This window comes from Medicago sativa, chromosome 1 (assembly GCF_051527215.1).
Source record: "Medicago sativa cultivar Bolivia chromosome 1, Bolivia_mono, whole genome shotgun sequence".
Taxonomy (NCBI): domain Eukaryota; kingdom Viridiplantae; phylum Streptophyta; class Magnoliopsida; order Fabales; family Fabaceae; genus Medicago; species Medicago sativa.
The window spans coordinates 83077588-83102279 of record NC_140749.1 but is presented as its reverse complement, the minus strand read 5'-3'; the positions used below and the strand labels follow the sequence as shown (position 1 = coordinate 83102279).

The 24692-nt window shown below is 33.2% G+C and overlaps 4 protein-coding genes and 1 pseudogene across 4 annotated transcripts; 4 read left to right on the top strand and 1 right to left on the bottom strand.

Annotated features, from left to right (window-relative positions):
- The first annotated feature begins 2528 nt into the window (after positions 1–2528).
- Positions 2529–6575, top strand: LOC146958230 (Nucleotide-sugar transporter family protein). Its single transcript, XM_085741334.1, has 6 exons — positions 2529–2670; positions 3378–3618; positions 3754–3938; positions 4021–4221; positions 5334–5495; positions 6026–6575. Exons 2-6 carry the CDS (start codon positions 3489–3491, stop codon positions 6314–6316), a joined length of 969 nt encoding a protein of 322 aa, XP_085597460.1. The 5' UTR covers positions 2529–2670; positions 3378–3488; the 3' UTR covers positions 6317–6575.
- Positions 6576–7889: 1314 nt separating this feature from the next.
- On the bottom strand, positions 7890–9637 carry LOC146958229 (small ribosomal subunit protein uS13z/uS13y/uS13x). The gene is made up of 4 exons (XM_085741335.1): positions 9544–9637; positions 9297–9457; positions 8954–9142; positions 7890–8156 (listed from the first exon to the last, which is right to left on the bottom strand). Exons 1-4 carry the CDS (start codon positions 9544–9546, stop codon positions 8051–8053), a joined length of 459 nt encoding a protein of 152 aa, XP_085597461.1. The 5' UTR covers positions 9547–9637; the 3' UTR covers positions 7890–8050.
- A 2527-nt stretch (positions 9638–12164) lies between these two features.
- LOC146958228 (F-box/kelch-repeat protein At3g06240-like) lies at positions 12165–14074 on the top strand (annotated as a pseudogene).
- A 3122-nt stretch (positions 14075–17196) lies between these two features.
- Positions 17197–18408, top strand: LOC146958227 (F-box/kelch-repeat protein At3g06240-like). Its single transcript, XM_085751805.1, has one exon. It carries the CDS (start codon positions 17197–17199, stop codon positions 18406–18408), a length of 1212 nt encoding a protein of 403 aa, XP_085607931.1.
- A 3700-nt stretch (positions 18409–22108) lies between these two features.
- Positions 22109–23218, top strand: LOC146958226 (F-box/kelch-repeat protein At3g06240-like). The gene has a single exon (XM_085751796.1). The coding sequence runs from the start codon at positions 22109–22111 to the stop codon at positions 23216–23218; it is 1110 nt and encodes a 369-aa protein (XP_085607922.1).
- The last annotated feature ends 1474 nt before the right edge of the window (positions 23219–24692 follow it).

Genomic DNA, 24692 nt, shown 5'->3' with positions numbered 1-24692 from the left:
TTTTGCAGTTCCCACCTGTCTTCGTATACTAGGGATTGCTATGTGCACCCCCACCTTTTTGCCTACACCTCGTATGCATGTAAAACTTTTTTAATATTGTCGCGATAAAATTATTAGAATTATATCATATCATGTTATACTTATTCTCAACAAAAAAAATAAAAATAGAGTTCCTAGATAACATCTCATAAAGTTTAACTAAATGGCTCGAGTTCAAATTCAATCTTAAATATGCAATGAAAAATGTCGGTCTTGTGAAAAAGAATTTTACCACTTATCGTCCAACTCAACTCAAAAAATAAATCTCTTAAATTGTGTGTTTAAATATGTTATATTTTTTTTTAAAAAAAAACAGGATATTTAGAATATATTTGCTTCTCTTATAATAAAAAAAAACGTGATTTTTGTCTTCACCTTGCTCCGACAAAGACAAAGGGAATTCGATCATAGAACATATTTGTTGGTCCTAATTATTATATAAAAAAAAAACCTATTATGCATAAAATATTTTAGCATTCCGTTAAAATGAAAAGGATGGTAACATTGAACTTAAAAGAGTTAGGAAGAGTTTTTTCTTTTTTCTGAAGGAAGGAGTTAGAAGTAACCAAAAAAAGAAGGAAGGAGTTGGAAGAACTTAAAAGGACCAAGCTAAAATTTAAATTTTAATAAAAAAAATTATATAATGATTAATAGTGACATTTTTCGGTAGACAAAACTAGCATGGAAGTCCTTAAAAAAAAAAAACTAGCATGGAAGTTTAAACTTTGTATACATGGACACCATACAGAGCCCAGTAAATACGATGTTTGGAAAGTTCGAGTTACGTGAAAGTAAAAAAGATTAGATAGAGATGAAAGCTTTTCCTTTTTGCTTAAACCTCCTGTTAATTAGAAAGAAAAAAAATCTGAAATTCAGCTGATGAATGTGATCAAACCATCCAATTGCTTTGAGCGACTAGTTAACGGGAGGTTTAAGCAAAAAGGAAAAGCTTTCATCTCTATCTAATCTTACAATAAAGCGCAGCCAAATATGATTGAGTCTAGTGAAATATATTAGATTCTCCCAAGTCAGGACATAATCAATAAAAAGTTTTAATTTCCCCACTTGTCATAGAAAAAGTTATAAACATCTTCTCAAAGATCCATATTTGATAAACATATAATAAAGAGAGGTATGTTATTTCAATTGGAATGAATTATGGGACAATCAAATATATGTGAAATAGAGAGAGTAAGAACAATACTACAATATGTGAGGTGAAAGTATTGTTATCAAATTTTTTATAAAATAATAGTACAAATATTTTTTTATTAAAAAAACCAAAAACAAAGTTGAGTGATATGCAAGTTATGTGACTTTAATACATCATTTAGGAAAGGGTATATGAGAGGGTATATAAAAACGACACTTATTCCTTCAAAAAAATAAATAAAAAAACGACACTTATATTCTTTGTTCCAAAAATAAAAGAAAAGATGTGTGTGAGAATTGACAGTGATTCGTGAAAGAATCCGAAAACATGGTTAGTTAACTACTTTATGAGGAATGCTAAGCACAGTTGCTCATGCACTCTCTCTTGGACACTCCCACTATCATTGGTCCACGTCCCTTTTATTTAAAATTCTTAAAACAGGCAACCGGTTCCATTTAACAATCAAAAGTCTCTTCTGTTCATTTACAAAACAAAATAAAAAAACTTTATTTATTTTTATAAAAATGAGGAAATCAAGTACTCATTTATCGTTCCAGATTTCATCGCAAAACCTCCTTCATCATCATAACTGCAACAAAAATTGCAGGAAAATTGCAGGAAGCGAAAAAAATTAGGAATAGCCAATAGACTTTTCGACGGCGGAGCCGCCAACGACGACGTCAAGTTCCACGGCAACGGCATGGAGGCTTCCCTCCTCCAGTGACAGTAACTGATGATTGATTTCGTGACTGGCTCAAGAGAGATCGGGACAGAAATCATGGCTAAATCCAGGAGAAGCGGCGGTGACGAGCATGATTTTAACGGCGAGATTGTGGCAAGATACCAAGTGTTGGTTATGGAAATCTGCATCTTGTTTGGGCTTCATGTGAATCTGAGCAACGATTTTAAAAATGGCTATGAATTTATCTAAAATTATTGAAATGAAATTAAGAAATTTATGGAAGTGGAAACTGTAAAACAAGTTGGTTGCATTCGGTGATGGTTCCGTGTAAAGAAGGAGGAGTGATTTTTTGTTTAATTTAGAATAAAAAAAAGGTGTGTGTCTTAATCCAAACCTGTATAGCAGGTTAGCAGGTAATGAGTTTTAAAAAAATGATGACATGGACCAATAGTTAAGAGAGTGTTTAAAGGAGAGTGTGAGAGAGGTTGTCAATAGCATTTCTCCTACTTTATTTTCGGCAGATACTTTATTTTCTTCTTGTTAATTAATGAATACTGCTCTTAATTAATTACTTAACTCTTAAAAAACACATCATCATTCATCAACTCAAAATAATAAAGTAACATAAAACATAACATAAGATTGTTGTTAATTGTGTTTGGGTGCGTGTCGCGTGCCACTCCTGCTGCAAAGCAAATAAGCAATCAATCTGCAAACTCCATACAACTCCTTTCAACCTCAGATCATTCTTCCCAACACACCCCACCTTTCTTTTCTATTCACACCTCCATCCACGGTTAGCTTCCTTTTCTCTTTCATTTTTCTTACCACATTCTCAATCTATCACATCACAACATTCTCACTTCTCCTTTTTCATTTTTTGGATTGATAGAATCATCATTTCTGTTTCCCATTTCAAGAAGAGAAAAACAAAAATGGAGTCTTTGCTAATACTCTGTTTGATCTCACTTTTTCTTATTTATTGTTTTTTTGAATGCCACCCTTATGGATCTGAGACCCCTTTCTTGGATCTGTATGCATTGGATTTGAAAAACAATAACATAATTTTTTACACTTGTTTTCATACAATGAACAATTGTGAAATCTCTTATGTATGTTGATGTATATTAAAATTTAATTTATTTGAATTTTTGAATTGGTTTAGGATGATGTGACATTTTTTTGAATTTACTATTTTTTTTTTTTTTATTTGACAAGCATCTTCAACCACCAAATCCAAATTGAGTGTATCACTTTAGATGGTGTATGATCTGAATAGAATTATACTTTTGATTTTGATGCAAGATCTATTTTGATCACAGTTATGATTCACTTTCACCACTTTTGAATTCACACTATCGTAACTCCAGTCAAGTCTTTTTATTTGTCTCTGATCTGTTCCTATCTGAATACAATAGTTTTTATATTCACACATGTTACATACATATGTTTTTTTTAATTTCTATTTCAAAAATGAAATTTTATGACCTTCCATTTTGCCAGGCTTCTTTGTTTGTGTAAATGCGTTGACTCCTGCATTATTTGAAAGTGGAGGGAATGTTATGGAGGCTAGTTGAAAGAGATCCGTGTGAAGTTTGAAGGATTAAAAAGAACATGGCTCCTTCAAGCAAAGCTGAGAAGAAGGCAGCCGTAGATGCTGCGGCATGGATGTTCAATGTTGTCACATCTGTTGGAATTATCATTGTAAACAAAGCTTTGATGGGTGGTTATGGCTTCAGTTTTGGTAAATTCTTTTACCAATTTCTTAATGATATTTCTGTTACTGATCTACTTTGTCTTGTCCCAGTTGATATATCATAAAACTTTAATATTAATTTTGTATCCTCCTTTAAGTATGATTTTCTTTTATTGCCTGCAGCTACAACTTTAACGGGTCTTCATTTTGTTACTACAACTATCATGACGCTCGTACTACGGGTGCTGGGATACGTCCAGCCATCTCATCTTCCATTGTCCGAACTTCTAAAATTTGTTTTCTTTGCTAACTTCTCTATTGTTGGAATGAATGTCAGTTTAATGTGGAACTCAGTTGGATTCTATCAAGTAAGTTCGGCTGACTTTCTCTCTATTTTGGTCCATTAGTGCCTCCAGAAGTTAAATTTGTTTCTTTTTTGACCATTGGCAGATTGCCAAATTGAGTATGATCCCTGTATCCTGCTTATTGGAAGTTTGTTTGGACAAGATTCGCTATTCAAGAGACACAAAACTGAGCATAGGTATTGTTCTTTTGGGAGTTGGTGTTTGCACTGTTACTGACGTAAGTGTAAACATGAAAGGTTTTGTTGCGGCCTTTATAGCAGTGTGGAGTACATCTCTGCAGCAATATGTAAGTTTAAAATTCATTAAATGTTTAATGTAACATATTGTATTTGTTTCTTAGAATTTGGGTTTGGGGCATAACTTAACACCTCAAAATTGACTTGTAAGGTGAGATTGCTCAAACCTTATAAGAACTTGGTACTACCTGAGTTCAACTTTGCTCCATTTAGTATACCCTTCATTTACCCAATTCCTTCCATAGATTTCCGACACGTGGCAGTTAAATTTCTAAACAGCCCGCATTAAAAATTGAATCACGTTCATTTATAAACTCTATTCCTGAACAAAGTTCGATTCTATCAGCTCTTCTCCTTGCCTTTATATGGACGTCGCGCACTGCAGATGCCACTGCTGCCATGCTGTGTAGACAAGAAAAAACAAGGCATCAACAAACGAAATTGAAAAAAGAATAAGCATCTAATGTATTCTCTCTTTTCTCTCTTCAATCCTTAAATTGTTTATTTACTTTTTTTTAGACTTTCAATTTTGTGCGGGTAAACATCTGTGCGGAGAGAAGAGAGAAAAGCATCTAATGTATCTGTGCGGGGGCTTGCGACAGAGCGTTAGACCCAAGCATCTAATTTTTAATCCGGGCCATTTAGAATTTTAACTGCCATGTGTCAGAAATCTATAGATGGAATTGGGTAAATAGAGGATATACTAAATGCAGCAAAGTTGAACTCATACTACCTATATCTCTCTCACACTTAAGAGTGGACATTTGAAATGTGGGTGGATTGATAGAGTTCTTGACTGAATGACAAATTTACGATAGATTATGATACTATCTTAGAATTTGAGGGTAGGGGACTAACTTAATCCCACAAATCGGCTAGTAAGATGAAAACTGTCCAAACCTTATTTTTAGGCACTACCTAAGTCATATCTTTGTTCGGTGTGGGACTCTTAGCACACCCTCTCACACTCAAGAGTAGAAATCAGAAACGAATACTAATGCGGGTGGAATTGAATCAAGAAAACACGCATTATCATTTGTGTTCACGCTTCAGCCTGCTATCAACACTCCTTTTAATTGGTATATGGTGTCTCAGTAAAATATTTTTCTGATTCATTCCGTAGCATTCAATATTAATGGGTTTTCAAATCTTTTACATGCAGTATGTTCATTATCTTCAACGGAAGTATTCACTAAGTTCTTTCAACCTTTTGGGACATACAGCACCCGCACAGGCTGGATCACTATTGTTATTGGGCCCTCTTCTAGACTATTGGTTGACAAACAAAAGAGTTGATCAATATTCTTACGATGCAGCCTCTTTGGTAAGTTCTGGATAACAGAAAGAATACAATGCTATCAAATTAAACGTATAGATACTTGGTAATTATTTTCTGTGAAAATGAGTTTACGCCTTTGTTATTATATTGGATGGTTTGCCTTGTTATATCAAATTTATATTGATTTCACCTTCCAATATGTGTAGATAATTGCATAAAAGATATGTATTCTTGTCTGCATTTACAAATGACTTTTTCCTGCTTGCATTAAATTAATATAATCTACTTATCAACATACTTGGTTTTTGTCTCTTAATGCTTACTTTTATTATATCTTGAACATTGGTAGGTATTTCAGTATGTGCAATGAATTTCATAGGAAGACCGTTTAGAATATAATTATATGCTTAGGTGTAAATTTTTATGAAAAGAAAACATTAAACCGAATTTGACATTTCAATGATGATGAAACAGAAATTTATAGAACAAAATTGAGAATTGGAGTGAAAATTGAACAAACATAATTTGCTACTGACTTATGTGTGTTACTAAGCTTTTGTGTTTGGCTTTGGCAGATGTTCTTAATCCTGTCATGCACTATTGCAGTTGGGACCAACCTCAGCCAATTTATCTGCATTGGCAGATTTACAGCTGTATCTTTCCAAGTACTTGGACATATGAAGACAATACTTGTTTTAATAATGGGATTCTTTTTCTTTGGGAGGGAAGGTCTTAATCTTCATGTAGTTATAGGGATGATAATAGCTGTTGTTGGAATGATGTGGTATGGTAATGCCTCATCAAAGCCGGGTGGAAAGGAACGTTGGAGTCACTCTCTCCCTACCAGCAAAACAGAAAGTCGGTGATAGTTTGACAGTATTCACTCATTATGATGGTTATATATGCAAATTGCAAAAGTTGAGTACAGCAAGATAGTTGATTCTAGGAAAGTATATTTAATTATTTGAAATTAAACCTTACTGGTTTTAATTATTTTAACCTCATTTGTAATTCTTTAAATTTGATTTCTTGTTTTGGATACTAGCTGATATCTCCTTATAGGTATGCTCCCTGGAAAATTTTCATCTTTTCCATGATCAAAATGAATTTATTTTAGACTCTTAACTGTGATTTGTTCTTTTGATGTTTTGCATTTAATAATGAAATTTTTGTGATCACAAAATAGGGCAAGTTACTTTTATTAACTTATAAATTTAACACATCACATCTTTATTACAGATAACATACCAAATTTTGAAGTGTTTTTAGTTTTAGTTGAATCATTCACAATATAACAGCTCATGCAACACAAATTATTTATTAATACGAAAAATATGAATATTGCAAGTGAAAATATGAAGTCACTAAGTGCTTAGAATTGAGAAAATGTGAAATTACAAAATTCCGGGAGGTTAGAGATCAAAGAGCACTAGGTAATGGATGCCTAACGTTTTTTCTGTTGTCGTCTCTCATGTGCCAACTCTTGTACACATATCGCTTTTGCCAGGCAATCGCTTTTGCCCCTCACATATCTTTGTTTCCTGATATAACTGTAACAAAGGGATGTGTGGTGAATGATGTAATTAGCCATCGAAGAAGTTTAATTTAACCTTCGACCAAATTTGACAATCACAGTGATCAATACAAAATAAAGATGAGCCATAATTTCTATGATTGAGTCATAAACCTCTAATATTTCTGGTTAACTAACATCAAGCGCCAACAACGAACTAGATTTCGGTAACATCAGCGTTGTCATCAACGATTGGTTTGGACTGAGGCTGCAGAAAAGTGGTGGTGGTGCGATAGTGAGGTATTTTAGCCGGTTCAACTTGTCTCTTGTGAAATGCAGTTTGTTTTGCCTATCCATTAGATTAATCCAAAGGTTTATATTAGCACAAAATAGATGGCGGGAGAGAGGAAACAAGAGATGATCCGGATTTGATAGACATAAATGATAGATTAGGAGAAATGATAGAGCAACAGTGCAAACATTTTTCCCAACATCTCACATTTTTCTCAACATCTCTCTAACTAGTACTATATTATAGGTTGAAAGTTGAAATCAATGTATGTCTCACCACTTTATGTGGATTTCATTTTTGAAGTGTAAGACTCATAGTGATTTACCTCAATAAAAGAACATTAGAAAGAAAGTTAAAAAAAAAGCATTGCTAACACTTCAATAAATTAGTAGTTGGACCCATTTTAAGAAATTGATCTCACTAAAATCCATTTAGATTGACATGATGATGTTGATTTGGGATGTTAAAGTGCACTCAAGGCCTCAAGTTAAATTCTCCCAAAGCAAATTTCGATGGCTTAATTTACCACACATTAACTTGTGTTATTATCTTTCAATAAAAAAAAAAAAAAAACTTGTGTTATTTTTAATAGCATTTCTATGTTAAGAACCAACGGGAATAAACACCAACATCATTCAACAAATAAGAAAATAAGAAACTTTTAACATAATCCAAACAAAATTGAAATCGTCACAGCATTTAACAACCATACAAAGTCTGTATAGGAAACATGTCTAATAAGCTTAAAATATGCTTCCTCAAAATCATCTAATCTCCAAATCAAAACATAACAGCTTAACGCTTCTTTGACACACCAACTGTCTTTCCTCTGCGGCCAGTAGTCTTGGTATGCTGACCACGAACACGAAGGCCCCAGTAGTGCCTCAATCCACGATGATTACTGCATAACAGAAAGGATGTTAGTCTTCAAGTGTTACCGCAACAAAAAATTTAGTAACCAGCCAATGCCCAATTTCTCCACACACATCCATTATATTACTGAAAACAGAATTTGAGAAGTTAAAAAAAATTATAATGGCCTGCCTAGATTGATATTTATTTAAACTAATCAATTTGCATAAGCAAACTGTTTTGGGGAACTTATAGAATCAGTTAATAACATGTCCATCAACTGTTTTCATCTTATATCCACTACCATATAGCCAAGAGAAAAACAGATACAAGTCAACCAGCAAATAACTTCAGCCCAGTTTTCACTGCCTATATTTTAGCTTATGGGAAACATTTGATTACTCAAGTAAATTAATAACACTTCCTGATAATCAATTTCCAAACACTATTGTGGAAGCTAAAGCTCCACGCACAATCAAAGCCATGGACATTAGTATTATCCCTCTTCTGGTGTCTAGCGCATTTCAATTAAAACTGGTTAGAAAAGTGGTGAATCATGACAGCGGAGGTGCATGGTGCTTTAGATTTTTCAAACACTATCGAGTTCATACACTGTCAAGGAAGCTAAAACATCAAGAACCAACTATCAAAGCAATAAATTATTTCTATCATCTCACTACTACACCTCAACTTAAATATTCCTACATAGCAGTGTTAAAATGTTAATTTAAACCTACACTATCAAAGCAATAATTATTAATTCTATCATCTTTCTGGCTAACACAAACAATCACATCATCATCAAACACAAAAAATAATGAAATAAACAATGAAGTAGCAACTGACCGGATCTTCTTGAGTCTCTCCAAATCATCCCTCAGCTTCATGTCAAGTTGATTGGATACAACTTGAGAGAATTTGCCATCCTTGTAATCCTTCTTTCTGTTCAAAAACCAATCTGGAACCTTGAATTGACGAGGATTCGCAACCACTGTCATAATATTATCCAACTCTGCGGCACTCAATTCACCAGCCCTAAAAAAATCCAACAACAAAAACAACCCATTTCAACAATAATATCAAAAATTTGATTTTTAAATGTGAGATGGATTAAACTCAAGAAACCCATTAATTTTAACAACAAAAATGACTGATTTATAAAAGTGGGAGCAAAATCAGAACAACGAACCTCTTGTTCATGTCAACATCGGCCTTCTTACAGCAGATGTTAGCGAATCTCCTACCAATACCCTTGATTGAGGTCATTGCGAACTGGATCTTCTGCTTTCCATCGACATTTGTGTTCAACACACGCAAAATGTGCTGAAATTCTTCGTTCGCAACCAAAGACTGTAATACATCACGAAAAGTAACAGAATCAGTGGTGAAACAGCTACACAGTGAAGAAAGAGATGAAATCGGGATCGGAAACGTACCATTTTAGACTAGCCGACCAAGGTTCACTGTGAACGGTGATGACTGCCGCCAAGGGTGTGTGTGTCGCTGTGGCAAATGTGAACGATGAAGAAGAATTAGGGTTTCGGAGAATACATTATTTATATCATGCTCAAATGGTAGATTGACGGTTTTACCCTGGATATTCTAAAGCTTGTGGACTCGGCCCAAACACCAAATATTGAGAACTAGCAAATTTTAATTTTATTGAATTTAATTCATATAACAAAATTTTACACATTCAGGCAACTATTCAATTCCGTATTTTACACAAGAGAAAATTGAGACAATAAATATTGATGTATTTATCTTTAAAAAAAATGTTGATATATCTAGTTTAACATTTGGATTATATATGTTGACTTTTGTTGAGCAAATTTTTTCTTATTATAAGATCCAAGAAAGTATAAGGGTTGATTTGTTTGTATTATTATGCAGTGCCTATAAATTACAAATTTTAGAGAAGGAACATGATCTTAATTTAGGTAGATGTATGTGAAGTTAATTTAAGTTTGTATGAATAAAGGAAAGGGGTAAATTAACTTCATGTATTTTCTAGTTTCTACACACAAGGAAATGGATAATGAAAATCAAATGATATTGTACAACAAAGAAAGATCAAACTAAGGGACACCAAATAAGCCAACACCTAGAATGTATCAGTTCACCCCCAAAGAATCAAAGGGTTTTCCGGATCCCCTTCATATAAAATGGCTCAAACCTAGAATTTGCATAATTAATAGCTATTGAACTTGAGGGTTGCCGAGGCTGCATTTAACCATCCCAAAATTTATATAACCTATAGCGATCGAACTTAAGGGTCCCTGAGGTTGCATTTAACCGTCAAAATTTGCATTATGAAGAAAGATTCACATTACAGTAGCATCTCGATCCACGGCCATCAATGGCTCAAATATATCATCTCAAAATTCACATAATGAATAGCTATTGGCCTTAAGGATCATCGAGGTGGCAATTAACCATCTCAAAGTGACGTAAATGGCTTTCTTTCTTAGCTTAAACTTCAGAGAGTTGAAGCATCTATTTAGGAAGGAAAGAAAAAAAAAAGTTCTTAATATGGTCTCATGATGACTTTATCACTTAGGCATTGAAGGGTTGAGCATCTGCATAGGGGGTAATGTGAGATTTGAGTAGGGGTCGAAGGTTTAATTTACTGTAAAAACAAGCAAAATTCCAGTAGCCTTGAATAAGATGAGAATTGTTCTTGGCTTAGAGTTGTGATGAACTTTACATTTGTAGGTGAGAATTGTTCTCATTTCAAACTAAGTTAGTAATGAATCATGATGCTGCCATAGCCCTTCCGTTGATTTTGTTACCCATGAGGAAAAGGTGTGATTAGTCTCCAAGTTATAGTATCAATATTCTCTCATTCTGTGTTTGAATAGCTCTGTGCTTTAGGTACTGCTGTCTATGTGTATGAAAAGGAAGCATTCATTTTACATCAGTCATCGAGTATCAATTTAACTTTATATCTCGTAGTTTAAGTGTATAAAAAAAAAATATATATGCATCAACCATTTTTTCGCATCATTTTGAAAAGGTTCAAATATTTGACACAGTAATTAGAGTTTACTAATAAATTAATTGCCTTTGCTTTTCCAGTTATGCTCCCATGCATATCTAGTATTATTGCTTTACAGTGAACTTATTCAATTGCAGCACGGTGACAAATATTTGATGATAAATGATTAGTAAAATTAAACTGTTATTGATAAGTTAAATGCCATATAACAATGTCTGAACTCTGATGGCTTTCTTTAAATAGAACCGGTACAATTGCGACAATATATGCTATCAAATGTTTAAGCCACGAACTAAGCTGTGCAATGATGCCTTTGTTATTTCCAACTATAAGGTTGTCAGCTGGATTAATCGGCCGGTATGCCTGCTTCTTAAATAATTCCTAAACTGATGGTTTTAACAAGTCTTTTTAATGCTTTGAAGTTCGTAGGAAATAATGTATGCTGTAAGGAAAATTGAAAATTGAAAGTGGCAACACATCTACAATGATCCTCCCAAAACTAATGTATGATATAATGGGGGAAACTAATAGCAGCTGTTATCATTGAGTAGTTATCTCAATGAATGCTTAACCATTGTTATATTTTAGGAAAATGCTACATTGTACTAAAACAATATCTACGGAATCACCCGAATGACTTGGCAGTTTACATGGATTTGATTTTATCGCAGTACATTTTGACCTAAAAGAACTATCTTCCCCTCACTGCATTAACAGGAATCACTAGCGAAGCATTGCCTCTGGCGGTGAAGGAAATACTATCGCTCCCATCGTTTAACCTCAAGTAAATGAAAGAAGTCAAAATTTTGTTCTTTTAATGGCTCATGAGACAAAAGGGCCAACAAAAATGTTTGTGCCTTAGGAATGAGAGATTGTGATAAATTTGTAATGTTGAATATGTAACTAGGTAACAATATGTAATTTTCAAAGAAGATTATAACCAACTCCCCTCCTACCCCGTTGTACTAATCATCCGAATACTTTGTAAAAACAAGAAAGATTTAGCATTAGTATATCAGCAATTTTTCATGTAAATGTTTATATTTCTCTTTCATCTGAATGTTGGCATCTAACTTAGCTTCACTATGCTATCAAGGTAATGAGAAAATATTTTGGGCATAGAGTTACAGAGATCAACTTGTCTAAGCAATTGTAATGTGCTCAAATCTGTTTTTGTCTTGGCAAAATGATTACTTTGTTTTTTTATATTTTCCCATGTATCTTTTTGTGCAGGTCTTAAAGGAAGGTTGTTAGGTTTTGCTCCACAATCTGTTTTAAAGGTAACTCTCAATAAAACTCAAATGTCTAACACTGGTTTCTGTTGTTATATTCATAAAGAACCGGGACACTACAAATTACCTAGATGCTATTTACAATTTATTTATTTTTTGTATATTATGTTATTCCATTTTTTTTTTTTTGTGACAGGTTCAAAGACCCCAACAAGGAAACAAGGCGAAACTAAAAGCCTCCAGGAAATACAATCCTAGAGTTGTCTGCAAAAAGAGTAAAATAAACAAAATCAAGAGGGAACTCAAAAATCCGCAACGATCCAAATTGAGCTAAATTATGCTTAGCAAAAGCATTAGAAACTTGATTCACTTGCTTGTGAGTTGAGAAAAATTGACTTTAAGGAACCATTAATAAGGAAAGCTTCCAACCTTACAATCAAGAACATGTGTTGCATCTTCCAACCACGGAGAGTTGACCTTTATGCCAACCAACACGCTTTTATGAAAATTTATTTTCAAGCCTGACATCAATTCAACCAGTTGCAGGATTGCCTTCATAACCTCCTCCTTCTCATCTGTTAGTAGTGGTAACTACGTTCCCGATGACATTGCTTTTTGCATTCTTTCTAAGCTTCCTGTTAAATCTATTAAGCGTTTTTCTTCTGTTCGTAAATCATGGTCATTGTTACTTGAAAAACCTGATTTCTTCAAAATGTTCCGCACAATCTCATTTCCAAATCTCATCCATTCTATGACGATGCTTGTCTTATTCTAAAGCAGTATCTGAATTCTCATGGTTGGGATTTTTATTTCCTTTCTGGTGACAAGTTTGAGAATCGAGTCAAATTGAATTTGCCACCTCCATTTAACAATCCGCATATTGGTCATATTCATATTTTAGGTTCTGCTGTTAATGGCACTCTTTGTATCTATGATAATAAGAGAAATGCTATATTGTGGAACCCATCAATTGATGAAGTTAAGGTCATTCCTTCTAGTTTTGCTGAGCTTCCACCTAAGGTTATGAGAGATATTACTCTTCTTGGATTCGGCTATGACCATGTTAGGAATGACTATAAAGTCATTCGACAGGTGGGTATAATTACATTTAATAATCATCCATGGGATATTGTGAAGCATGAGTCTTTCTTGGAGATTTATAGTCTGAAATGTGATTCCTGGAGGAAAATCCTTTCTGATAAGCCAACTGGTTTCCAGAATGCTAATAGTGTTGTATACTTGAATGGGGTGTGTCATTGGAGTGAGAAAACAGATGATTATGTCAATTTGGTATCATATGATTTGGACAATGAGGTGTTTTTTATAACACCTTTACCCTTAGAAGGCGTGCTTGATGGTTCTGTTGTTAACCTGCAAGTGTTAAATGGGTCTCTTGCTGCGATATTAAATCATAAAAAGACTATGTCTTTCCACATATCAATTCTAGGTGAACTTGGAGTAAAGGAATCGTGGCTTAAACTCTTCAATGTTGGACCTTTGCCTTCCATTCAACTTCCTATTGGAGCTTGGAAGAAGGGCAATATATTCCTTAGAAAAATAGATAATGAATTAGCTTTTTTAGATTTAACTACCGGGGTGATTGAAGAGATTGGTGTTAAAGTAGAACATTATTATAGCCAAACGGTAGTTTACAAGAAAAACCTTCTTTTCCTTCAAAAAAAAAAAAAAAGAAAAACCTTCTTCCGTTTTGAGTTACAGATGATTAATTTCTTTTGAAGCCTTTGCGTGGAGTTTTCACTTAAGAGTCTAGTTCATAGGATTTATTATTTGATTGCAAAGTTGAACTTTATGAAGTTACTTATATGCAAATCGGATTGTCAGTTTCCCATATTGTACGTATTCTAAAGAGGTAGAAGCGTTTAGTCTTGTTTTACCAGTTTAATTTCAATTCTTTACTCTCTTTCTATGGCACAATGTTCTATTTTCTATTTCAATTGTATGAATGAGCTTTTCTCTTTATTGAATGTTCTATATTTTTTTTTTTTTTTTTATAGAAATAGCTCATATTTTGGAAACTTTTAGTGATCTAATGTAAAAAAATCAGTTTGAACTTTAATACACTGTGCTTGAAATATCTATACACTTTGTTTGCTTTTGTAAAGTTCAGTTTTAACTTAATCTGCTTTTGTTTTGATTTAGTACATACGGGTGTTCGAGGATATTGGTGTTAAACTCAGGAATAGGACTTTATTGTCAGATGATTGTTGTTAGCTTGTTATTTCTCATTGATTTGAGAAGGTTTAAAGAGTGTGATTTGTAGCAGCATGTTGTTATCTTTGAGGTTACATATGTTGTAACTTTTGCAAGGATTTTTTATTGTGCTTTACAGTGAACTTATTCAATTGCACCGAGGTGACAAATATTTGAGGAAACTCGATAAATGATTAGTAAAATTAAGCCTATTGTGGATAGGTTCAATCCCATCTAACAATGTCTGAATTCTGATGGCTTTCTTTAAAATGAACCAGTACAATTGCGACAATATATGCTATCAAAATTCTAAGCCACGAAATAAGCTGTTTAATGTACCTTTGTTATTTCCAACTATAAGGTTGTCAGCTGGATTTATCATCTGATATGCCTTCTTAAATCATTTCTAAACTGGTAGTTTTGAAAAGCCTTTTGAATGCTTTACACTAAAACAATTTCTACAGAATCACGCTTATGACTTGACAGTTTACATGGATTTGATTTTATCGCAGTCCATTATTTACCCAAAAGAACTATCTAACCCTCACTACATCACAGGAATTATTCATCAAAATTTTGTTCTTTTAATGCCACATGAGACAAAAGAGCCAACAAATATGTTTGTGTCTTAGGAATGAGAGGTTGTGATAAATTTGTACCATGTAACTGAGTTAACATTATGTAAATTCGCATAGAAGATTATAACCAATTTCGCTATCTTGAGAATTTTATATTTCTCTTTGAATTGAATGTCGGCTTCCAACTTTGCTTCACTATACTATCAAGGTCTTGTGATAACAATTTTAATCACTGTCTTGAGAAAATTCTTTGAACTGGTCAAATATTTTCTAGCACGGCTACATGTGATAGTAAAGTATTTTTTCAGCAGTGCTATATCATACAAAGGTTTCTTCGCACAAAAGATATGAATGTATAGCTAAACATGATTAACTTGTAAACCCTCTATTTATGGGCTATTTTTTATTAAAAAAAACAAGATCAAAACAGTCAAAATAATTTGCCCACCTGCAGTAGATATCTCCAAAGCTGGTAACCTCTTATCTCCCGGGTAGCCGTCTCTTTACCAGCCTGTATTTGCAATGTCTTGTCTTGTATATCTATTTTTGAGAAGTTGCCTGCGCTCCACAACACCTGAACACTTTTGCAATCCGTGTGTACAATCTGTCATCATCGCGATTGAACAACACAGTCATCGCTACTTTTGCAGTGCCTCAGAAGTTGGTCTCTGTCAGAGTCTTATTTTAACGCAATTTTTCATCACAGTTGTCTGTCATCACCACCGCCTTAGTGTCGGAAAAAAAATGCATTTGAAATAATATTTGATTAGTTCAATCAAAGATACTCCTCAAGCACATTCATTCTCTCTTTCAGTGATTCTGTGTTGTGATACCTCACAAATGTTTAATTTCATCATAGTTGAAATGGAAGGAAAATACGAAGTTAAGAGTCCATTACAGAACACCAGTTAGAAAATGAAAACCAAATACACATGCTTCCCTATTCGGAAGTGGCAGCAAAGACAATTAGAATGCACATATTCATCCTCTTTCTTCTTAACCTCTTATAGCAAAGCAAATAAGGGAGATGTTTAGGCTTGTAAGAAAATATTATACAACAGATGTTCAAAACCTATCGACAATTTCACAATAATGTGCAACAAACTTATCCACGCATATTTCATATCAAAAATCTCTTGTTCAAAACCAAGTACTGTTTAGTATTTAAAGCCATCATCCTTGAAGCTTCAAAGACGACATGTTCAAGCCTTCCTGCTTCGGCTGCAAAAAAAAAAATGTTTTCGCTCTCACAAAGTTTACTGTTTCTTTGTTGTCTATGATCGGTCTATGTTCATAATATTGTCAAGATTATGTAACAAAAATGTATCCTTTGTGTCCAAATTATATCCAAAATCAAAATGAAATTTAATGCGTTCCGGACAATGTATAATTATTTTCGAATGATGTGTTGTTATGTTAATTGACGAATATGACATCTTGTGTTTTTTCATATTTATTAATTGATGTTACAACACATCATTTAATACACGTGTAAAATAATTACACATTATAATTAAACTCAATCAAAATTCGCTATATTTTCGATTTACACTCTCACTTAATTTTTGCAATTCATCTTATGTTAAAACAAACAAACAATTTGACAAAAAAAATGGTTAAAAAAAACCAACAATTGAACGACTCAAAAGGGTAATGAGTTGCACCGATGACAAATTATTCAAAAGAATTTAAGTTTGACTGGATGGAACAATTCTTATCTAGAATTTACTTACGTCCCATTGAACTTTAAATCATCCAAAGTCGTTTTCCTTATAATTACTCTCTCCAATCACATTTATAAGGAAAATATAACTTTTTTCGATTTATTGAATATGGAATGTATCCGGTCTACATACTGATTAGATACATGAACTTTTTTGATTATAAATGGAGGAAGTACATCGTTAATACAAAAGAAAACACCTAACAATGAACCAATAAAAAGTTTTTTATTAACAAAATGACAAAATGATGTAAAATGGAGATGGTAAACTCTTTTCGCTTTCACTAAAAAAAAAAAAAACTTTTCAGCTTTCACGAGAAGTGTTCCAGAGCTCTTTCCATCTATCAATGGCTCCATCAACAACTGAGAAGAAGATGAAGAAGGTTAGTAGTGGTAACTATGTTTCCGATGACATTGCTTTCTTCATTCTCTCTAAGCTTCCTGTCAAGTCTATTAAGCGCTTTTACTCTGTTCGCAAATCATGGTCATTGTTACTTGAAAACCCTAATTTCTTCAAAATGTTCCGCGACAATCTCATTTCCAAACATCATCCACTCTATGATGATGCTTGTCTCATTCTTAACCAGTATCTCCTTTCTGATGATTCTTGGAAACTCTATTTTCTTTCTGGTGACAAGTTTCAGAATCGAGTCAGATTTAATTTGCCACCTCCATTTAATTTTAACAATATACAGCGAACTGTTATTCATATTTTAGGAGGGTCTTCTGTTAATGGAATTCTTTGTATATGTGGCATTGATCATTATGGTGCTAAAAATACTATATTGTGGAACCCAGAGATTGATCAAGTTAAGGTCATTCCTTCTGGTATTGTTGAGCTTCCACCTAAGGTTAGGAGTGAGATTAAGCTTCATGGATTCGGTTATGATCATGTTAGGAATGACTATAAAGTCATTCGACAAGTGAATCTGATTACATTTAATAATAACCCTTGGGATGTTGTGAAGCAAGAGCCTTTCTGGGAGATTTACAGTCTTAAAAGTGATTCCTGGAGGAAAATTGATTTTGACATGCCAGCTCGTCTCTTGGTTGCTGATAATGATGCATACTTGAATGGGGTTTGTCATTGGTGTGCCGAAGCAAATAGTAAAAGTAAAATCAACTTGGTCTCCTTTGACTTGAGCAACGAGGTGTATTTTATTACACCTTTTCCTTTTGAAGGCATGTATGATGATTTTGGTTATAGCGTGCAAGTGTTAAATGGGTCTGTTGCTGTGATATTAAAGCATGTAAAGGACATGTCTTTCCATGTATCAATTTTGGGTGAGCTTGGTGTTAAGGAATCCTGGGTTAGACTTTTCAATGTTGATCCTTTTCCCATTCAACATTCTATTGAACCTTTTTTGGCTTGCATTGCACATCCTATCGGAGCTTGGAAGGAGGGCAACATATTCTTCAGAACACCAAATTATGAATTAGCTTGTTTAGACTTGACTACCGGGGTGATTGAGGAGATTGGTGTTAGAGTAGAAATTTATTGTTGCCAAATGGTAGTTTACAAGAAAAACCTTCTTCCGTTTGGAGCTGCAGACAATTAATTTCTTTTGTAGCCTTTGTGTGGAGTTCTCACCCTCAAGGCTTATGAGTCTAGTTCTTAGGATTTAATATTAGATTGCAAAGTTGAACTTTATGAAGTTACTTATATGCCAAACGGCTTGTCAGTTGCCCGTATTATATGTATTCTCAAGCGGTAGAAGCATTTAGTCTTGCTTTACCAGTTTAATTTCAATGCTTAACTCTCTTTCTATGGCATAATGTTCTGGTTTCTATTTCGATTGTATGAATGAGATTTTCTCTTTATTGAATGTTCTATATATTGTTTTTAGAAATAGCTCAGATTTTGGAAACTTTTAGTGATCTAATGTAAAAAAATCAGTTTGAACTTTAATACATTGTGCTTGAAATATCTATGCACTTTGTTTGCTTTTGTAAAGATCAGTTTGAACTTCATCTGCTCTTGTTTTGTTTTAGTACATGGGTGTTTGAGGATATTGGTGTTAAACATAAAGGAATAAGACTTTGTGGTCAGATGCTTGTTATTTCTCGTTGATTTGGGAAGCTTTAAAGAGTATGATGTGTAGCAGCATGTTGTTATCTTTAAGGTTACATTTGTTGTAACTTTTGCAAAGATTTTGTATTGTGATGTTTTTTATGCAATGATTGTATTGTTGTCAAATGATCTTTTAACCTTTGTTTGGGATTTGATCTGAAATACGAAATGTGATAGTGAAGCTCTTTGTTTTGAAATTGGTTACTTCCTAGGAGGACCACTTGCTGAAGTGGTGAAAAATCATTTAACAAGATGAATGAGGTAATGATAGAGAGGTATGTGGGCTGTGAAACATATGGTCCTTTTTAGCGTTAAAGTTACCACTCTGTATTTGGTCTTGATGCATGGGACTTTGTCCTATTGAATTATTTGGTTGGGGATTAAGTGTACCTAAAACCAAGGCAGATTGAGACAAAACAAGCATTTTTTCTGGTTGTGAATTAGATTCGATTTTTTATTCTTTTCATAAATCATAATTAACACATGTTCGATAGATTAAGACTGATATATGGAACTCTTTGGAGATGGCGCATTTAATTACTCCCTCTCTTTTTAGAATGATACATAGATTGCTATCCTGTATTTTCTGTTAATTATTTGGAGTTTAATACTGTTTTCCCAATGTGTGCATATTTCAGCATGGATATTTAGTTGCATGGAGTGTAGGTATTTGCTGTTAGCTTGTTATCTATCATTGATTGGAAATAGGTAATAAAATATACACGAACTTGCAGAGTATGTTGCGTTGCAGCAACTTGTTTAGATGTGATGAGAGATTCAGTCCACATCACAAGATTGTAAAACCTTATTTCCAACTATAAGGTTGTAAGCTGGATTTATCATCTGATACGCCTTCTTCTTGAATCATTCCTAAACTGATAGTTTTGAGAAGCCTTTTTAATGACTTGGCAGTTTACATGGATTTGATTTTATTGCAGTCCATTATTTACCCTAAAGAACTATCTAACCCTCACTACATCACAGGAATCATTCATCAAAATTTTGTTCTTTTAATGCCACATGAGACAAAAGAGCCAACAAAAAGGAACGAGAGGTTGTGATAAATTTGTACTTTATATCTGTTAAAAGAGCCAACAAAAAGGAAGGAGAGGTTGTGATGAATTTCATCAAAAAAATTTAATCACGGAATGTTTTTGCTCTCACAAAATTTACTTTTTGGTTTGTTGTCGAAGGTAGGTTAATGTTCATAATATTGTCAAGATTATGTAATAAAAATGTACTCTTTTATGTACAACATGTGTTCAAATTATATCCAATACTATAATGAAATTTTTTTAGGAAATGAAAATATCTCATTTTATTTTTAGGGACTAAATGAGTATAAGACAATGTATTACTTCATCCGTCCTAAATTATGTCGCTTTAGAGGAAAAAAGTTGTTTAAACTTATATGCCACTTTACAATACCAATAAAAGATTAATGTTACTTTTCTTATTATATCTTTAATTATTTATTACTCTCTCTTTTATCAACTCTTTCATTTATCTTTCTCATATCATTTATTAACGACAATTTTGTAAAACAACTAATAATATATTTTTCCCAAACAAAATTAATTACATTTCTTAATACGTAATTTCATAATGAGAGTATTTTCAAATGATGTGTTGTCACGTTAATTAATAAATATGACAACTCATGTGTTTTCATATTCATTAATTGACGTGGCAACACATCATTTTTTGCACGTGTAAAATTATTATATAATGTCAATGTATAGTTTTGTCAAAAATAAAATGTAAATGTATAGAAATTAAACTCGATCCTATATTTGTAAGGATAACAAATTTATTTAACCCTGTAAATAATTTAGAAGAAAGAAAGTTTTCGATTTAAACTCTTATTTAATTTTTGCAATTCATCCGATGTTGTTTAAATGTTATTAAACAATTCATCAATTACCAACACATGTTGGCTTAGTTGGTAAGGAACGGGTCACTTTCCCTCAGAAGGTTGTGTGTTCGATTCCCGCTGCCGATGTAAGGACGGTATTGGTGGGTAATCTATAAGTGCCCTTTGGGTCCGGAGGCCTGCCCTGACCCTGGTGGTGACCGGAGCCGAATCCTCCTAAACTTTAAGTAAGCAAAACAATTCATCAATTGATCTTAACGACATCAATTGATCTTAACGAGTAAAGACAAATGGTTGAAGAGAATCTATATTTGATTCTTAAATAGGCCTTTGATTCTTAAATAGGCCAAACTTCAAGTTATTACAACTCATTTCCTGTTAAGTTAATTAATTAAGGGGTCATGTTAACTTGTGCCCTTAGGGCACAAGTTAAGGAGCTTAAAATAGAATTAACAAATAAATTTTATATTTAAATGATAACTTTTGAAATTTTCAAAGCATTTCCCCAGGGGCACATTTTAAGCTCCTTAACTTTTGCCCCAAGGGCACAGGTTAACATTTCCCTTAATTAAGACAAAAGGAAACGGGTTAATTATGTTTTTGGTCCCTACAAAATTGCGACCTTGTAAGTTTAGTCCTTACTTAATTTTAATAGCATTTTTAATCCCTACAAAACAAAATTTACTTATAATTTTAGTCCCTGCTAAAATAAATTTTGTTTAATTATCCTTAAACTCTTAAATTTTTTAACGATTCTTTTTATACAAGTTTAGAACACTATGAAAGGTTCATTTACTAAAATCTATAATTTTTTAACATGAAATAAATTAAATATGAATTTTTTAAAACGACAAAAGTTTAAGATATAAGTAACAAAAATATGGATGTAGAAATCAAATTTTTGCGATATTTTTTTCGGATGACCTTTTAATAACGTTCTTAACACGCCTGTAAAAAATTGTTGAAAAACTTAAGAGTTTAAGCATAAATTAAACAGATTTGGATTGAGTAAGGACTAATATTGAGTGCAGAAATTTTTTGTAGGGATTAAAAATGCTATTAAAATTAAGTAAGGACTAAACATACAATGTCGCAATTTTGTAAGGACCAAAAACATAATTAACCCCACCTATTAAAACGTGTTAAAAAAAAAAAAACTAATAAAAAAGAGAAAATGATATAAAATGGAAACCCTTTGCACAGGAATAAGCCCTTTTCGCTTTCACGAGAGGTGTTCCATTCCAGAGCTCTTTCTATCAATCAATGGCTCCAGCAACAACCGTGAAGATGATGAAGAAGGTTAGTAGTGGTAACTATGGTTCTGATGACATTGCTTTCTGCATTCTCTCTTCCTGTGAAATCTATTAAGCGCTTTTTCTGTGTTCGCAAATCATGGTCATTGTTACTTGAAAACCTTTATTTCTTCAAAATGTTCCGCGACAATCTCATTTCCAAACCTCATCCACTCTATGATGATGCTTGTCTCATTCTTAACCAGTATCTCAGTTCTGATTCTTCTTGGAATCTTTATTATCTATCTGGTGACAAGTTTCAGAATCGAGTCAAATTCAATTTGCCACCTCCATTTAACACTCTGCAGCGTACTATTATTCATATTTTAGGTTCTTCTGTTAATGGCACTCTTTGTATATGTGGCATTGATCATTATGGTGCTAAAAATACTATATTGTGGAACCCAGAGATTGATCAAGTTAAGGTCATTCCTTCTGGTATTGTTGAGCTTCCACCTAAGGTTAGGAGTGAGATTAAGCTTCATGGATTCGGTTATGATCATGTTAGGAATGACTATAAAGTCATTCGACAGGTGAATATGATTACGTTTAATAATCATCCTTGGGATGTTGTGAAGGAAGAGCCTTTCTGGGAGATTTATAGTCTTAAAAGTGATTCCTGGAGGAAAATTGATTTTGACATGCCAGCTCGTCTCCTGGCTGCTGATGGTGATGCGTACTTGAATGGGATTTGTCATTGGTGTGCGGAAGCAAATAGTACTGTCAACTTGGTCTCCTTTGACTTGAGCAACGAGGTGCATTTTATTACACCTTTGCCTTTAGAAGGCATGTATGATGATTTTCATCATAGTGTGCAAGTGTTAAATGGGTCTGTTGCTGTGATATTAAATCATGTAAAGGCTATGTCTTTCCATGTATCAATTTTGGGTGAACTTGGTGTTAAGGAATCCTGGGTTAGACTCTTCAATGTTGGACCTTTGGCTTGCATTCAACATCCTATCGGAGCTTGGAAGGAGGGCAATATATTCTTCAGAACACCAAATGATAAACTAGCTTGTTTAGACTTTACTACCGGGGTGGTTGAGGAGATTGGTGTTGGAGTAGAACAATATTTTTGCCAAATGGTTGTTTACAAGAAAAACCTCCTTCCGTTTAGAGTTGCAGACAGTTAATTTCTTTTGTAGCCTTTGCATGGAGTTCTCACCATCAAGGTTTATGAGTCTAGTTATTAGGATTTAATATTTGATTGCAAAGTTGAACTTTATGAAGTTACTTATATGCAAAACGGCTTGTCAGTTGCCCATATTATATGTATTCTCAAGAGGTAGAAGCATTTAGTTTTGCTTCACCAGTTTAATTTCAATGCTTTACTATCTTTCTATGACATAATGTTCTGGCTTCTATTTCGATTGTGTGAATAAGCTTTTCTATTTATTGAATGTTCTATATTTTTATTTTAGAAATAGCTCAGATTTTGGAAACTTTTAGTGATCTAATGTACAAAAATCAGTTTGAGCTTTAATACATTGTGCTTGAAATATCTATGCACTTTGTTTGCTTTTTGTAAAGATCATTTTGAACTTCCTCTGCTCTTGTTTTGTTTTAGTACATGGGTGTTTGAAGATATTGGTGTTAAACTTAAAGGAATAGGACTTTGTGGTCAGATGCTTGTTGTTAGCTTGTTATTTCTCATTGATTTGAGAAGCTTTAAAGAGTATGATGTGTAGCAGCATGTTGTTGTCTTTGAGCTTAAATTTGTTGTAACTTTTGCAAAGATTTTGTATTGTGATGGTTCTTTTATGCAATGATTGTATTGTTGTCAAATGGTATTTTAACCTTTGTTTGGGATTTGATCCGAAATCAGAAATGTGATAGTGAATCTCTTTGTTTTGAAATTGGTTACTTCCTAGGAGGACCACTTGCTGAAGTGGTGAAAAATCATTTAACAAGGCGAATTAGGTAAAGATAGAGAGGTATGTGAGCTGTGAAACATATGGTCCTTTTTTATTGTTAAAGTTACCACTGTATTTGGTCTTGATGCATGGGACTTTGTCTTGTTGAATTGTTTGGTTGGGGATTAAGTGTATTTAAAACCAAGGCAGATTGAGACAAGTCACAAAACAATTATTTTTTCTGGTTGTGTATTAGATTCGATTTGTCATTCTTTTTATAAATCATAATTAACACAGGTGGGATAGATTAAGACTGATATATGGAATTTTTTGGAGATGTCGCATTTAATTACTTCTACTTTTTTTAGACTGACACATAGATTTGTATCTTGTATTTGTGTTAATTATTTGGAGATTAAGACTGTTTTTTCAAAGTGTGCATATTTGAGCGTGGATATTTAGTTGCATGGAGTATAGGTATATGTTGTTAACTTGTTATCTATCATTCATTGGAAATAGGTACTAAAATATACATGAACTTGCAGAGTATGTTGTGTAGCTGCAACTTGTTTAGATGTGATGAGATTTTCAGTCCACATCACAAGATTGTAAAACCATTTTGTTTTCCAATATACAAATATATTATGTCCAATCCATATCCACATAGATTAATAGGTCATTTTCCCTAATATTGTTTTAATATTGTGGCATAGGGATTTAGACTTTAGGTAACTTGTGAACATTCATTTTGTAA

Bases quoted from the DNA above. Each gene is read 5' to 3' on its own strand.
- LOC146958230 (XM_085741334.1), top strand. From the start codon at position 3,489: ATGGCTCCTTCAAGCAAAGCTGAGAAGAAGGCAGCCGTAGATGCTGCG. The intron at 3,619-3,753 runs GTAAATTCTTTT...TATTGCCTGCAG, and splicing joins TGGTTATGGCTTCAGTTTTG to CTACAACTTTAACGGGTCTT. The intron at 3,939-4,020 runs GTAAGTTCGGCT...GACCATTGGCAG, and splicing joins ACTCAGTTGGATTCTATCAA to ATTGCCAAATTGAGTATGAT.
- LOC146958227 (XM_085751805.1), top strand. From the start codon at position 17,197: ATGGCTCCATCAACAACTGAGAAGAAGATGAAGAAGGTTAGTAGTGGT.
- LOC146958229 (XM_085741335.1), bottom strand. The intron at 9,143-9,296 runs GTTCGTTGTTCT...GGATTTTTTTAG, and splicing joins GATGTTGACATGAACAAGAG to GGCTGGTGAATTGAGTGCCG. The intron at 8,157-8,953 runs GTCAGTTGCTAC...TCTGTTATGCAG, and splicing joins GAGAGACTCAAGAAGATCCG to TAATCATCGTGGATTGAGGC.
- LOC146958226 (XM_085751796.1), top strand. From the start codon at position 22,109: ATGGTTCTGATGACATTGCTTTCTGCATTCTCTCTTCCTGTGAAATCT.